The sequence below is a fragment of the Pezoporus wallicus genome, unplaced genomic scaffold (assembly GCF_028554395.1).
Source record: "Pezoporus wallicus isolate ANWC-B61680 ecotype Strahan unplaced genomic scaffold, APGP_CSIRO_Pwel_v1 contig_3858, whole genome shotgun sequence".
Lineage (NCBI taxonomy): Eukaryota > Metazoa > Chordata > Aves > Psittaciformes > Psittacidae > Pezoporus > Pezoporus wallicus.
The window spans coordinates 2,453,364-2,466,742 of NW_026638754.1; the positions used below are offsets into that span (position 1 = coordinate 2,453,364).

Consider the following 13,379-nt stretch of genomic DNA (forward strand, 5'->3'; position numbering starts at 1 on the left):
AAGAGTTATCTTTGGTGGCAACACTTCCGCAAAGTTACCCTCCAGGTCTATGACTATTATTCGACTTTTGAAAGTGAAAGGGATTAAGAGCATCCAAAACAAGAGCATCATTTGATCTGAGGTTTTCTGGGGACTTATTTCTAAGAAGTGACACTACCTGCAAGGAGCAGCAAGTCTTACCAACACTTAGGACTGAAAGGTACATCACCTGTGTAAGAAAACTCTGGGTACCCTCCTTTACCCAAGGAGGGCTCAAACCTCAGACACGCTGCTAAAATAAAGTCAAAGACTTTTTTTTTTTTTCTTCACAGAATCAAATTCTGTTCCTGAAAGACCTACACTTATTCAAGCAGTAAGGGACCTGAAATTTATCTTTTCTGCCATACCCAGGATAAGAGGAGGAGGTAACTAGAGATTGACAAAAAGGCTCAATGAACTTAAAAGATGCCTTACTGATGCCACGATCAGTGGTACTGCTGAAGCACTGAAGAGACAGCCCTAATGAAGGGGAAGGGTCTGAAGGTACTTTCCTAACAAATATGCCATCTTATGCTTGCATGCATAATGCTGACCAGATGGAGAAGAGGGATTTTAGGAGGAAAATGCATGAGGAAAAAGTAGTATCTTACTGCCACTCCAAAAAAGGATGCACGCACCTTTCCAGTTTACTTCCTAGGCGTCTTCTGGTTTTTAACTCCTCCAGATACAGCTCTTTGTACCTTTCCATTTCCACAAGTGTGGATCCTTGTTGAAAAATACCGTCTTGTTGGGTTTTTTTTATCCTGTCCAATTCACATTCAAGATCTCTTATTCTATGCTTTAGCTGGTTTCTCAGAGAAGCATGATGACTGGCTCTGACTTGTTCTAATCTGTCCTGGGAAACTGCCTGCATCTGAAGCAGATAATGCAGTTTCAACCACCACAAAGAAAAAGAGAACTCCCCCCACCAGTCAATTGCATACACTGAATTTCAGGGACCCAGCTTTATTCAGCGAGGCAAGTGTGCCTCCTCACTAACATCATCCATCAAGGCAGAAGAACCCTGGAAATACCACATGAGATAATTTAGCACTATTTTTCATCAAAGCTATTCATGAAAGAAGACTGTCTCTGTAAGACAGAACATACAGAAAAGGATTCATGCAAGTTGCAATACCCATTCAAGGGTGAGCAGTGAGAACAAGACCAGTGTACAGCAATACTCCTCAAAACCTGTAAAATGGAAATCTACCTTGGGTAAGCTGTCGATTCAAGAAACTACTGCCACATTGCACACACATAAAAGAACTCTGTCCCAACCATATTCCCTTCTCCCGCCACACTCCAGGAAAGACATCACAAACCCACAGAATCAGGCACCAAAAATAAAACATTAGAAAATGATGACCATAACAGAATTCTATAATAGAAACTACAGACACATGTGAGAAATTCACTTACCCGCAAAATCAGATTGACTTCTTCTAGTTTTTGTCTTATTTCTTGTGCGGCTCGTTCCTCTGCCTCTCTTTTGTATTGCTCTATCTGGCTGCAATCTACCATGTTAGTGTCCATGTGATGTTTGAGCTTAGCCACCTCTTCTTTCAGCTGGCATTCGCTCTTCTCCAGTTTGTCATGGCTCTCACGCATGGTGGACAACTCTTCCCGCAAACTGCAATTTTGTGCTTTGAGCTGCATGCATATTTTAGACTCTTTCTCCAGCTGCTGGGAAAGGTCACCAACCTGTAGACAGTGGGGGAGCAGAAACTGATGAAGGGATTGGCCATCAAGACTATTGTTATCATCTGGTAACTCAGTATTAAAACTAAAGTGAAGCCAGGAACTTTTCTTAAACAAGAACAGATTTCACATAATTTCTGACAGCATTCCTCAGGTTCCACATTGTGTCCTGGGAAACAATGATACCATTTAGAAAAGCAAAATCTGTACTGTCTCCTGCCCAGCTTGTGCCTAAGAGATGGCTCAGGGGCTGATCTTGGGCAAAGCCAATTTCATACAGTTGTTTGATTTGCAGCACTGTTACTCCCCTCTTATCCAGAGAAGGGATTAATCTGTGAGACCTTGAAGATGCTGCTGCAGCCTCAAAGTGCAGCCAGGCCTGTGCCAGGCCTCACTGCTCTCAGCCCTCACCCTCAGCCATGGACATGACAAACTGGTAGGACAGCAGACCTGCCCATCCCTATGGACCGGACTGGCAATCTGCACTCATAGGGAGCCTGCCTGCTATCACAGGGCCTGTTCTGCCTTGCTTGGAGAGGACCTATGGGGCTGCTCTGCGGCCCTGCCAGCCCTAGTGCCAGTTTTGGCTAGCTCTTAATGTTCCCTTGCAGATCCTGCTCTGCATATAATGTTTTTTTCTTTACTCATCATATCATCATTTATTCATCACTACCAGTATTATAGTCAGCTATTACTGGAATAGTAGATAGAGCATAAAGAAAGGTCAATCAATTCCAAAATACATCCAAGAAAGGGGCGGGGGGAATCAATGAGAATAGTAGTATAGGAAAGGTATAACGAAGGTTTCAAGAGGAAAAGCAGCACCACCATCACAAAACCATAAACAAACCAAAACTCACCGTTGCTCTTAATCTACCGAGTTCATTGACCGTTTCAGAATACCCGTTCTTCACTTCTCCCTGACAATTAAGCTGGGACTCCATCTCTCTCTCCTCATATACCCTTACTTTCTTCACAGCTCTGCTCATAAGCCTCTTCAACCTGCACAGCAAATTGGTCAAAAAAAAAAAAAACAAACAACGAGGCACAGGAAGAACCATCCTCTTTCACATACTGTTATGTAAACAGCACAGGCACAGCTTGCTTCATCATTAACTGGGAATTACTGAGAAAAAACAGCGTTCCTGTGCCGCAAATCACCTGGAGGGTCCAAATTTCATATGAAAAGAAGATTGAAAGACTTCCCTTCCCTGCAGAGTAAGTACAAAGCAACCTGCCTTTGCTGTTCTTCTGGCAGCTATGGAAAACTATAGGCTCATGCACAGAAGTGCCTGGCAAGAAGATGAGGCCTGAATTGGCTCACAAGCCGTTACGTACACCTCTTTGTTCATTAAAGTCCAGTAACCACCATGCTAAGAAACCATACCTCTTACAGTCTTTCTGCAGTTCAATGTTTCTTTTCGTTTCCTGATATAGACTCAGTTCGACTGGGCGTTTCAACTCTTCCAGCTTTTTCACTTTCTTTCTTTCATTCTCACACTTTCAAAATAGAAAAGATACATGACACACACAGAATAGGAACAATGCAGTATGCGCATCTAGCCTTCTCCAGAAAGAAGTTGCAGTATATCTCTGTTAGCCTAGTTCCACAGAATGTCAAGGGACAGAATTCCTGAGAACAGTTAATTCCTTCGTGTTTTACAACAAATAGGACAATAGCCAACAACAGAAACAGATGCCCTCCCTGACACTAAGGCCACTCTCTTCTAATGCTTCAAGGCAAAAAGCTGGAAAAAGTGCTGGAGAACACTTCTGGCTGTTCCTCTGCTCATAGCAGGGCTTATGTAGGTATGCACATCACAGGAGCAGAGATCAATCTAAAGCTTTCATGGGACGTTCAATAACCAAAAGGCAGGGGCTTATGGAGGAATTTGATCTTTCAGAGTTCTTCAGTGCTTTATTCCCCTCTGCCATTACTTACATCTCCTCTTTCTGGGTATTTACTTACTGACATCTCCCTCTTGGCATTTTCTCAGCCAAACCAGAGGAGAGTTGGTACCTGTTTTGTACTTCCATTTTTCTTAAACAGGAGAAAAGGGAAAGACTGGCCCATGAAAACTGGCAGCAATTTCTTGCTTCCTAAGCACTAGTTCATTTGCCCAGTATTCCTTCAGTACAGACTTCTGCAAGGCTCTTAAGCTCCTGCTACCCTGAAAACTTGCACCAGCTCCTTGAAGCACTGCACTGGAAACACAAAGCATTTTAACACTGTTCAGAAACCAAGGAGTCAGAAAATGATCAGAAGGAATCCAAGAAAGAACTGGGGAACTGTGGCCTTATTTGATGTGCTCAACTGATGGCAAACCACACTGGGAACTCTTCCCAATAGAATTGCTGCAGAATTTACACAAAGATACCCAACTAGCTTTTTCTGGATGATCCCCAAATGACAAGACACTCAGAGCTTGAATGACAGGGATACTGGAAAAAAGCAGAGTATGCAAGAACTCAACAGAAAGGTGGACTCAGTTCTCTGGGTGTTGACTAGGTGTTTGGAGAATTTGCTGGGCTCACCTGTTCCAGGAGTTCAGCCTTTTCCCTGTCAAGCTGAGCAACACGCTCTTCAAGGTGGAATCTTAACTTCAACTGCTCTTCCCACATACTGTGTAAGTCATTTGATATCAGATCCAGCACATTCTGCTTTTGCATCTATGAAAGCAACAGCAGCAGAAGAAAATCTAAGGCGACCAGAGAGACAACAGTGTGATAGACAGCAGCAACGTAAATGGAAACAGGCCTAAACGCTCCTTCCCCAATCCAAGATCTATGGTTAAAGTTAATGCAGAGTTATAACCAAGAAGAGCAGCTGAACCTGGTGGAAAGAATGAATGCTGTAGAAGTGGCAAGATAAGGTTGCAGCTTTGGGGGATGACACAGGCACACACACAAAATTGCCCTAGAACTTTCTTCCAAAGGTTGTCTGTGGTTCCTAGCAGTACATACTTTATAAGATGAGAATTCCGCTAGTGCCCACCACAGAAAATACTCTACTCTCATGGCTTCTGTGTATCTCCCAGGAGTAAGAAAATGTTTTCAAATCAGCAATGCTATTTATGCTTCTACCCAAAGGAACAAAGTTTTGCACAACAGATGCGCCTGAGTGGAACAGAATTTGCTGATTCAGTTCACATATAAAGAATGCAACCTGACTAGATGCTTTTAGTGACATTCTGTAAGGGGAGAAAGGAAAAAAAAAAAGATGAAAAGATGTCTAATGATCTACAGAAAGTCATGAAAACTTTAGCACAGAGGCTCAGATTAAAAAAATCCTCAGGGTGTACAACTTTCTCAAGAGTGTCCTTACAGAGTAGCGAAATGCTGCGTCTTATGACAGAAGCTAACATAATCTCAAGGGAAAGCTCTGACATAGCTGCAAAGATAACATGGATCTCCCCAGTCCAGTCTCCTTTTGCAGCTTTCAACCACAGATCTACCTCCCTCTGCCCACGTCATTCATCCTATTCATCATCTGCCATGGTTTAACTTCAGTAGGCAGCTAAGCATGACACGGCCACTTACTCCCCCAGTGGGATGGGAGATAGAATTCACCAGACGAATCATGCTGAACACAAGTTCTTGCACACCACAACACAGAAAACACAGCAGCAGGAGAATGAGGAAACTTACAGCCTCTTCCCTTGAGGGTACTTTGCCCTAAAACTAGAAGGGCCATTTTTCAGCTTAACTCTGCCTACACAGTCCACCTGGTGTTTTCATTAATTACCTGCATACAAAATATTCCAAGACTAAACCAGCCATTCACAGAAGCCAGCCATGTACCTGTTGGTGGTGATCCCCCGTAGCTGCCTGTGTTGTCCGTAAGCTAGTTAACAAGTCTTCCAAGAGGTTATGAACCTACAGAAGCATTAAAAGAAGCACTATGACTTTCCAGAATGAAGTTTACACCTCATTACCAGAAATGAATATCACATTCTACAGCATTTACATGAAGCACCAATGACCAAATCACCCACAGTTTTACGTCACTATAAAATTGTTTGCAGTCATCAGCTATAGTTTTTTGCCTCAGGGAGAGAAAGCATCATGCAGGATACAAAGTCTCTTCAGTGAAAACAGGCTGAAGTAGCTTTTCCCATCCACGGTACGTTTGAAAACCATGCCCTATTAACTAAAGGGAAGGATCAGCATCAGGACTGCCTTCCCTCTTCTCTTGTTAGTACATCATAAAGCTCAACTTTTACATGCAGTTATTTTCAAAATCTATTCAGTCCTAATAAGAAACTAGAGTCATAACAAGAGCTCTAGTTCACTGCTTACAATACAAAAATAAGTTGCTTCATACAGGCCACAGATAAAAGCACCTTATCTAAGCTAAAATTAACGTTTTCTTAAAATTAGAGGTAGTGGGAAATTCCAAGACTCGCACCAAGTTCTGCAAATGATACAACAGGCATTTCTCTTCTTTCATGAGAACAAACACACACCAAGTGGCCAAAGGAAAAGCAAAAGTGTTTTGCTCCAAAATATAATATAAAATTATATTTTGTATTATAAAATAAAAATATAAAAATAAATTAAAAAATATAAAAATAAGTGGTTTGTTCCAAAAGATGAAAAATAAATTTTGTTCCAGTCTGATGATGCCAGTCAGGCCTCCAGCACAAACTGCTTGGCATCAATATCTGCTGTAGAATTTCCATGACTTAATTTGATGAATATCCTTGAAGATCCTCGGGGCAGTGAGAAGGGCATGCAGCAAGCTCACTGCCCTAGACTTCAAGACAGCAGACTTTGGCCTCTCCAGGAACCTGCTCAGTAAGGTTCCATGGAATAAAGCCCTAGAGGGCAGGGAGGCTCAAGAATCCTGGTTGATATTCAAAGATCACCTGTTCCAACATCACAAGCACTGCATCCCAACTAAAAGCAAATGCAGCAGGAGAGCTAGGAGGCCTCCACGGATGGATAGGGAGCTGCTGAGAAAACTTAGAGGGGAAAAAAGCAGCTTATAAAAGGTGGAAGCAAGGACAGGCAGCCTGGGAAAAACACAGGGATATTGTCCAGGTAGCTAGGGATCATGACGGTCAGGAAAGCTAAGGACCAGTTCGAATTGAGTCTGGCCAGGGACATCAACAGTAACAGGAAAGGCTTCTGTAGGTATGTTTCTAACAAAAAGACCAGGAATAATGTGGGCCCTCTCTGGAAGGAAACAGGAGAACTGGCTACCCAGGATTTGTAGGAGGCTGAGGTTCTTCAATGACTTTTTTGCCTCAGTCTTCACTGGCAAGTGCTCTGACCACGCCACTCAAGTCTTGGAAGACAGATGCAGGGACTGTGGGAATAAAGACCTTAAGCCCACTGTAGGAGAGGATCAGGTTTGGGATGAAATCCATCTGCGGGTCCTGGAGGAGCTGGAAAATGGTGTCCCTCAGGAGTCAGTGTTGGGACCGCTGCTGTTCAACATCTTTGTCAGCAACGTGGACACTGGGACTGATGCTGCCTCAGCGAGTCTGCCGACAACACTAAGGCCTGTGGTTTGGTTGATATGCTGGAGGGAAGGGATACCATCCAGAGGGACCTTGACATGCTTGTGAGGTGGGCCAACGCCAACCTCATAAAGTTCAACAATGCCAAGTGCAAAGTCTTAGGTCCAGGTCAGGGCAATCCCAGGCAAAGCTACAGGCTGGGTAGGGAAGTGATTCAGAGCACCCCCGCAGAGAAGGACTTAGGGGTGTTGGTCAATAAGAAACTGAACATGAGCCAGCAGCATGCACTCACAGCCCAGAAAACCAACCGTATCCTGGGCTGCATCAAAAGGAGCATGACCAGCAGGTTGAAGGCGGTGATCCCGCCCCTCTATACTCTGCTCTCATAAGCCCTCACTTGGAGGGCTGTGTGCAGTTCTGGTGTCCTCAACATAAGAAGGACATGGAGCTGTTGGAGCAAGTCCAGAGGAGGGCCACAAGGATGATCAGGGGACTGGAGCACCTCCCGTGTAAAGACAGGCTGAGAAAGTTGGGGCTGTTCAGCCTGGAGAAGAGAAGGCTGCGTGGAGACCTCATAGAAGCTTTCCAAGGGGCCTACAAGGATACTGGAGAGGGACTCTTCATCAGGGACTGTAGCAATAGGACAAGGTATAATGGATTAAAACTTAGACAAGGGAAGTTCAGGTTAGATATGAGGAAGTCCTTTATACTATGAGGGTGGTGAGGCACTGGAAGAGGCTGCCCAAAGAAAGGGTGAATGCTCCATCCCTGGCAGTGTTCGTTCAAGGACAGGCTGGACAGAGCCGTGGGCAACATGGTCTAGTGTGAGGCATCCCTGCCCATGGCAGGATGATCTTCAGGTCCTTTTCAACCCTAACCATTCTATGAATCTACGATACATATTGCAACAAGTGTTTGAAGCAGCATCTGATATCACAAAGGGTCTAAAGCAGACAATAGTTACACCAGCTTATTAATGTCAAATCTTTACCTTTTAGAGCATTAAGTAGGATTTGCTATAGTATCACAGTATCACAGTATGCTAGAGATTGGAAGGGACCTCGAAAGATCATCTAGTCCAATCCCCCCGCCGGAGCAGGAACACCTAGATAAGGTTACACAGGAATGTGTCCAGGCGGGTTTTGAATGTCTCCAGAGAAGGAGACTCCACAACCTCCCTGGGCAGCCTGTTCCCGTGTTCCGTCACCCTCACTGAGAAGAAGTTTCTTCTCAAGTTTAAGTGGAACCTCTTGTGTTCCAGTTTGTACCCATTACCCCTTGTCCTATCATTGTTTGCCACTGAGTAGAGCCTGGCTCCATCCTCGTGACACTCCCCCTTCATATATTTATATACATTAATAAGGTCACCCCTCAGTCTCCTCTTCTCCAAACTACAGAGACCCAGCTCCCTCAGTCATTCCTCATAAGGGAGATGTTCCACTCCCTTAATCATCTTAGTTGCCCTGCGCTGGACTCTCTCCAGCTCCCTGTCCTTCTGAGGGGCCCAGAACTGGACACAATATTCCAGATGCGGTCTCACCAGGGCAGAGTAGAGGAGAAGGAGGACCTCTCTTGACCTACTAACCACCCCCCTTCTAATACACCCCAGGATGACACTGGCATTCTTGGCCACAAGGGCAGAGTGTTGGCTCATGGTCATCCTGTCGTCCACTAGGACCCCCAGGTCCCTCTCCCCTACACTGCTCTCTAGCAGGTCGTTCCCCAACCTATACTGGAACCTGGGGTTGTTCCTGCCCAGATGCAGGACTCTACACTTTCCCTTGTTATATTTCATCAAGTTATTCCCTGCCCAACTCTCCAGCCTGTCCAGGTCTCGCTGGATGGCAGCACAGCCTTCTGGCATGTCAGCCACTCCTCCCAGCTTAGTGTCATCAGCAAACTTGCTGATAGTACACTCAATTCCCTCATCTAAATCGTTGATGAATATATTAAATAATACTGGTCCCAGTACTGACCCTTGAGGCACTCCACTAGATACGAGTACCATGGGAAACTCAAAATCAGAAAGCTGGGGAATAGACCAGGCTGCTTTCCGAGCAGCCTGTATTCTGGAACTGAGTTTTCCCCAGGCTCTCTAGGAAAACCTCATCTTAAAATTTCCCCACAGAAACGGGTAACTAGGCTCTCCCCCTCTTAAGGGGATTCGATTACATTTTAGAAATAACACTGCAAAATATGTTCCCTGACTCAGAAAGAAATTGACAATTCACTGTCAAGAAGGCCGCTTAATGATGGGAAATCCTTAAGCAGGGCAAAAGTAGGCTATGGGAGGGAAATGAATAAATGCAGCGTAAGTTACAAAAGTATTCAGAATTGGCACGTTACCTAGTGGTGGGAGTAGGGGGTAAACAAAGAAATCATAAAAAAGCCCAAAAGCAGGAGGCCAGTATTTCTGCTCTTCTCCAGATATCAGACATGCTTGGCCAAACCAAACACCAGTTTATTCTGCAAAGCACCTTAGCAAATACAAACACCTTTGTCTAAGTAAGGACATAGTGTCTTCATGTCAAAAGACATGGACACCAAATTCATAGAACAGTGCAATTCATTCAGACATCATTGAATTCATCCTGTTCATGTTTTTTTCCTAGGGTTTTAGGACAACATTGACTCCTACTTTCATCAGGCACTCTCAGATTTTTTCATATAGTTACAGACATTATGTACCTTGGTGTTAACCTTTTCCAATTCCTTTTGCAAGCGCAGCTTGTCCTCCTCCAGGTCACAGCGGTAACGTGTAGTAACTTCAAGTGAAGCTTCTGACATAGATTGCTTTTTAAGAGCATCGGCAAGCTCCTGCTGCAGCTGTCTGACCACTCCCTAATGAAACAGTTTAATGAGCATGATGAAAATTTTAAGAACGTTAAATAAACCTTTACTTTAACTTACTATATTATTAAATCTTTTTTAGGATTGAATTCAAAGGTATGAAATTTTGCCCGCAACCAGCAAGCATCTATACAGATGACAACCTCTCTCAGTCTCTCAGCTGAGCACCTCCAAGCTATTAGCAGCTGTTCATGAGGGCTTGTTTCCCAAAACACAAAAAAGGCTCAGGTATTATTTTTCTCTGAAATACATATAGGCACACACTGCGATCATGTGTTTTTCTAAAAACATCCAAAGAAATCTATTGTAAGAGACATAATTTGACTGCAGATATTAATCAGATGACCAAAGGCAGGGCTCTGCATTAGATCACTTTTGTCTATTCCTCCATTATACTTCCGGAGTTCTTCCCTCCCCCTGTGGCAATTCACAAATAAACAACAAGGTGGTTATCTGACATTATCTGAGATTCTGGATTTGTTATGAAGAAGGAAATGTAATTTTAAATCACTATTCAAACTATTAAGGGAGGCAAACCTTACACCAGAGAGTAGAAATATTGAATGTGATTAGTTCTTATCTGTCAGAAAGTAAAAGAAGATTAAACAAAATGGGTAAGGCAACTTTTAAATAAATGCTCTACCTGGAATTGGTAGAATATTTCAACAATAGAGAAGAGAGTACCTACTCATAGGAACATCTATAACAATGCATTCTCCCACTGCCAACAGCTTTTTCAGCTATCTGTAACTTACTCCTACTTCTGCCTTTATTCTCTTCCACTCTTTTTCCTTTACAAAAGCCATCTACACGCAGTAATAGGAGCAACACTTGGTTCATGTGTGTTTGAGCAACATAAAATGATGCTAGTGCTCTGCACAGGAGCATGTTTCATACTCGTGTACTGTGTGAATTTGTAGAATGACAGTTTAACTGATGTCCTAATGAGTATTCTGCCCAGTTATTTAGTCTTTCATGGAGCCATAAAGAAGGAACGCATTTAAATATGGCTACACATCATAAAACAGATAGATTACTGTCTGAAATTACCTTCACGAGGACCAGGCAGGCCCCTCAGAACCCCAACACACATACATAAATAAGCACCTGGACAGTACTAATACTCTTAAACTTTGGTAGCAACTTCTGGAGAAGTCTTTTTTTTTTCCTCTGTAGGAGCTTAAAATAAATCCATCCCCATCACTTCACTTGTCTGCATCTTCATCTCTCAACCCTCACAAATTGGATGACTCTTTGTGTCATTAGTGTAAGACATAAAAATCAAACACAAAATCATTCTATAGGGCATAAAATAGACTAACAAAAGAGTTAAAAAAAATTGTAGAGAAGAATCACTTTTCTTGGTACAGCTTAGACTTCTTTCCATTCTCTGCTCAGATGTGAGCAGTAACATCCTGTTTGCTGAAACCTTGCACAATTCTAAGTGGAAGATGATAAACTGGAACAGATCACCATTATTTGGTCCCATGCATATAACTTACACCTGATACATTTTAGAAAAATAAAATAGCTTCAAGAGCTAAGAAACTTTAAATTGTTCTTTCTAAGTATATACTTTACCTCTCTTTCTGCTTTCTCAGTCTCGTATTTAAAGACTTGCTCTGTTAAATCAGTACACTTGGCATTTAATTCCTTGTTTCTCTCTTCCACTAGGCAAACTTGCTTTTCAGTATCAGCTCTGAGTTTACTGAAAATATCATTAAACCGATCCTGCACATCATTCACCATTTTCATTTTGATGATCCCCTTGTTCTGCATATCTTCCAGTTGCTGGCGGAGTAAAAGGTTTTCACTCTGAAGCTGGACCAATCGCTCCTGCATGGATTCCTGCTTTATTTTAAGTTTGCTTACTTGATCTTTCTCAAGTTGTCGAGCATGATCACATTCCTTTGCCCGACACTGGGCTTGACTTAATTCTTTTTGTGTCATTTCCAAAAGCAGTGTTTTTTCGCTGAGTGTTTGTTTCAACTGGTGAAGCTCATTTTCTAGGCTATTAGCTTTGCTTTCAGCTTTACTCAGCCGCTGAGACAAGCTCTTATTGGTTTTTCTCACATCAGAGAGGTCATGATGGAGCTTGTCTTGCAAGCGAAGCCATTCATCACGTTCTCTCTGAAATGTTCGTTCAACATCACATTTTGACGACTGATGATGTTCAAGTTCTTGAACAGCAGTGTTCAGACGGGAACGGAGTGATTCAATTTCTGTCTCTAGTCTGTCTTTGCTTTCTTTTGTCTGCTCAAGTTTGGAAGATAGCACTGCAGATTCTGTCTTTAATAAGTTCAACTGTCCATTGTACGGAAAAACTGTTTGTGTTAAGGCTTCTTCATTTAGTTTAAGTTTCTCTTTGAGATCCTCATTTTTTTCTTTCAAGGCTTCATTTTCCTCTAAATATTTTCTTTCTTCCTCCTGCTGCCTAAGTCTTACTTGATCAAGTTCTAGTCTTAGCATACCAATCTCATCTTGTAGCAACTGATTTTTGTACAACAGATCCTTTTCTCTCTCAGTGGCGGACTCCTGAATGCCGGGAAACATGAATAAATAGCCAATTAGGAAACCAATCTACAAAACCCCTTCAGCATTAAACTGTGTTTAACATTTCTAACACTGAAGCATGACTTCAAAGATGAGAGTGAAATCTCAGTTAATACATAAGCTATTCTATGAACCCATGCATGTGTATAATGTATGCACACAACAAAAGTGTAACATGCCCCTAAACCCTAAATGAACATCCTAAATATACCTTTCTTTGCTTCTTAAGCCAGCAACCAAACAATTAGAATATCTCACAGAATCATAGAATAGTTAGGGTTGGAAAGGACCTTAAGATCACATAGTTCCAACCCGCCTGCCATGGGCAGGGACACCTCACAAGTATATCTCAAGCATAAAGCTTTTAAAATTACAATACTTTCTTATATGTGCATGCCTTTAAAATATTTGCTTTAAGGTTAATTTAGCTGTGTTACAAATCTGATGAAAACAAGGGTAAAAAAGGGTATTTTCCTTCTCAACCATCTTCTTAACACCTATCCTTTTGTATTACTAAAACTTAGCTATACGAATCAATCATCCCTGGAACACACTAATCTTGTATATTTCCTCTTTATTATATATATTTAACTTTCTTCCACATATTCACCCTACACCTATTGGTCAGCACAGCCAAGAACAAATAATTCTTCCAAGCACTGCACATTTGTAGTAAGTTCAGTAAACTCTTTTCAAGATTTTTTGTTTTCTTTTTTAAATGCAGCTTTTATGGTTGCTTTTCCCTCCTGCAATTATTCTAACTCCTACAGAGAGTTTAATTCATTGATGATA

At 42.4% G+C, this 13,379-nt stretch overlaps 1 protein-coding gene across 1 annotated transcript in view; it reads right to left on the minus strand.

Moving 5' to 3' along the window:
• LOC130600687 (ankyrin repeat domain-containing protein 26-like) overlaps positions 1-13,379 on the minus strand; it is a 57,356-nt gene that overhangs the window by 10,793 nt on the left and 33,184 nt on the right. Inside the window, 8 exon segments of the mRNA XM_057412201.1 lie at positions 657-892; positions 1,441-1,722; positions 2,580-2,721; positions 3,107-3,219; positions 4,255-4,389; positions 5,521-5,595; positions 9,873-10,025; positions 11,616-12,614. Coding sequence (XP_057268184.1) covers positions 657-892; positions 1,441-1,722; positions 2,580-2,721; positions 3,107-3,219; positions 4,255-4,389; positions 5,521-5,595; positions 9,873-10,025; positions 11,616-12,614 — 2,135 coding nt within the window.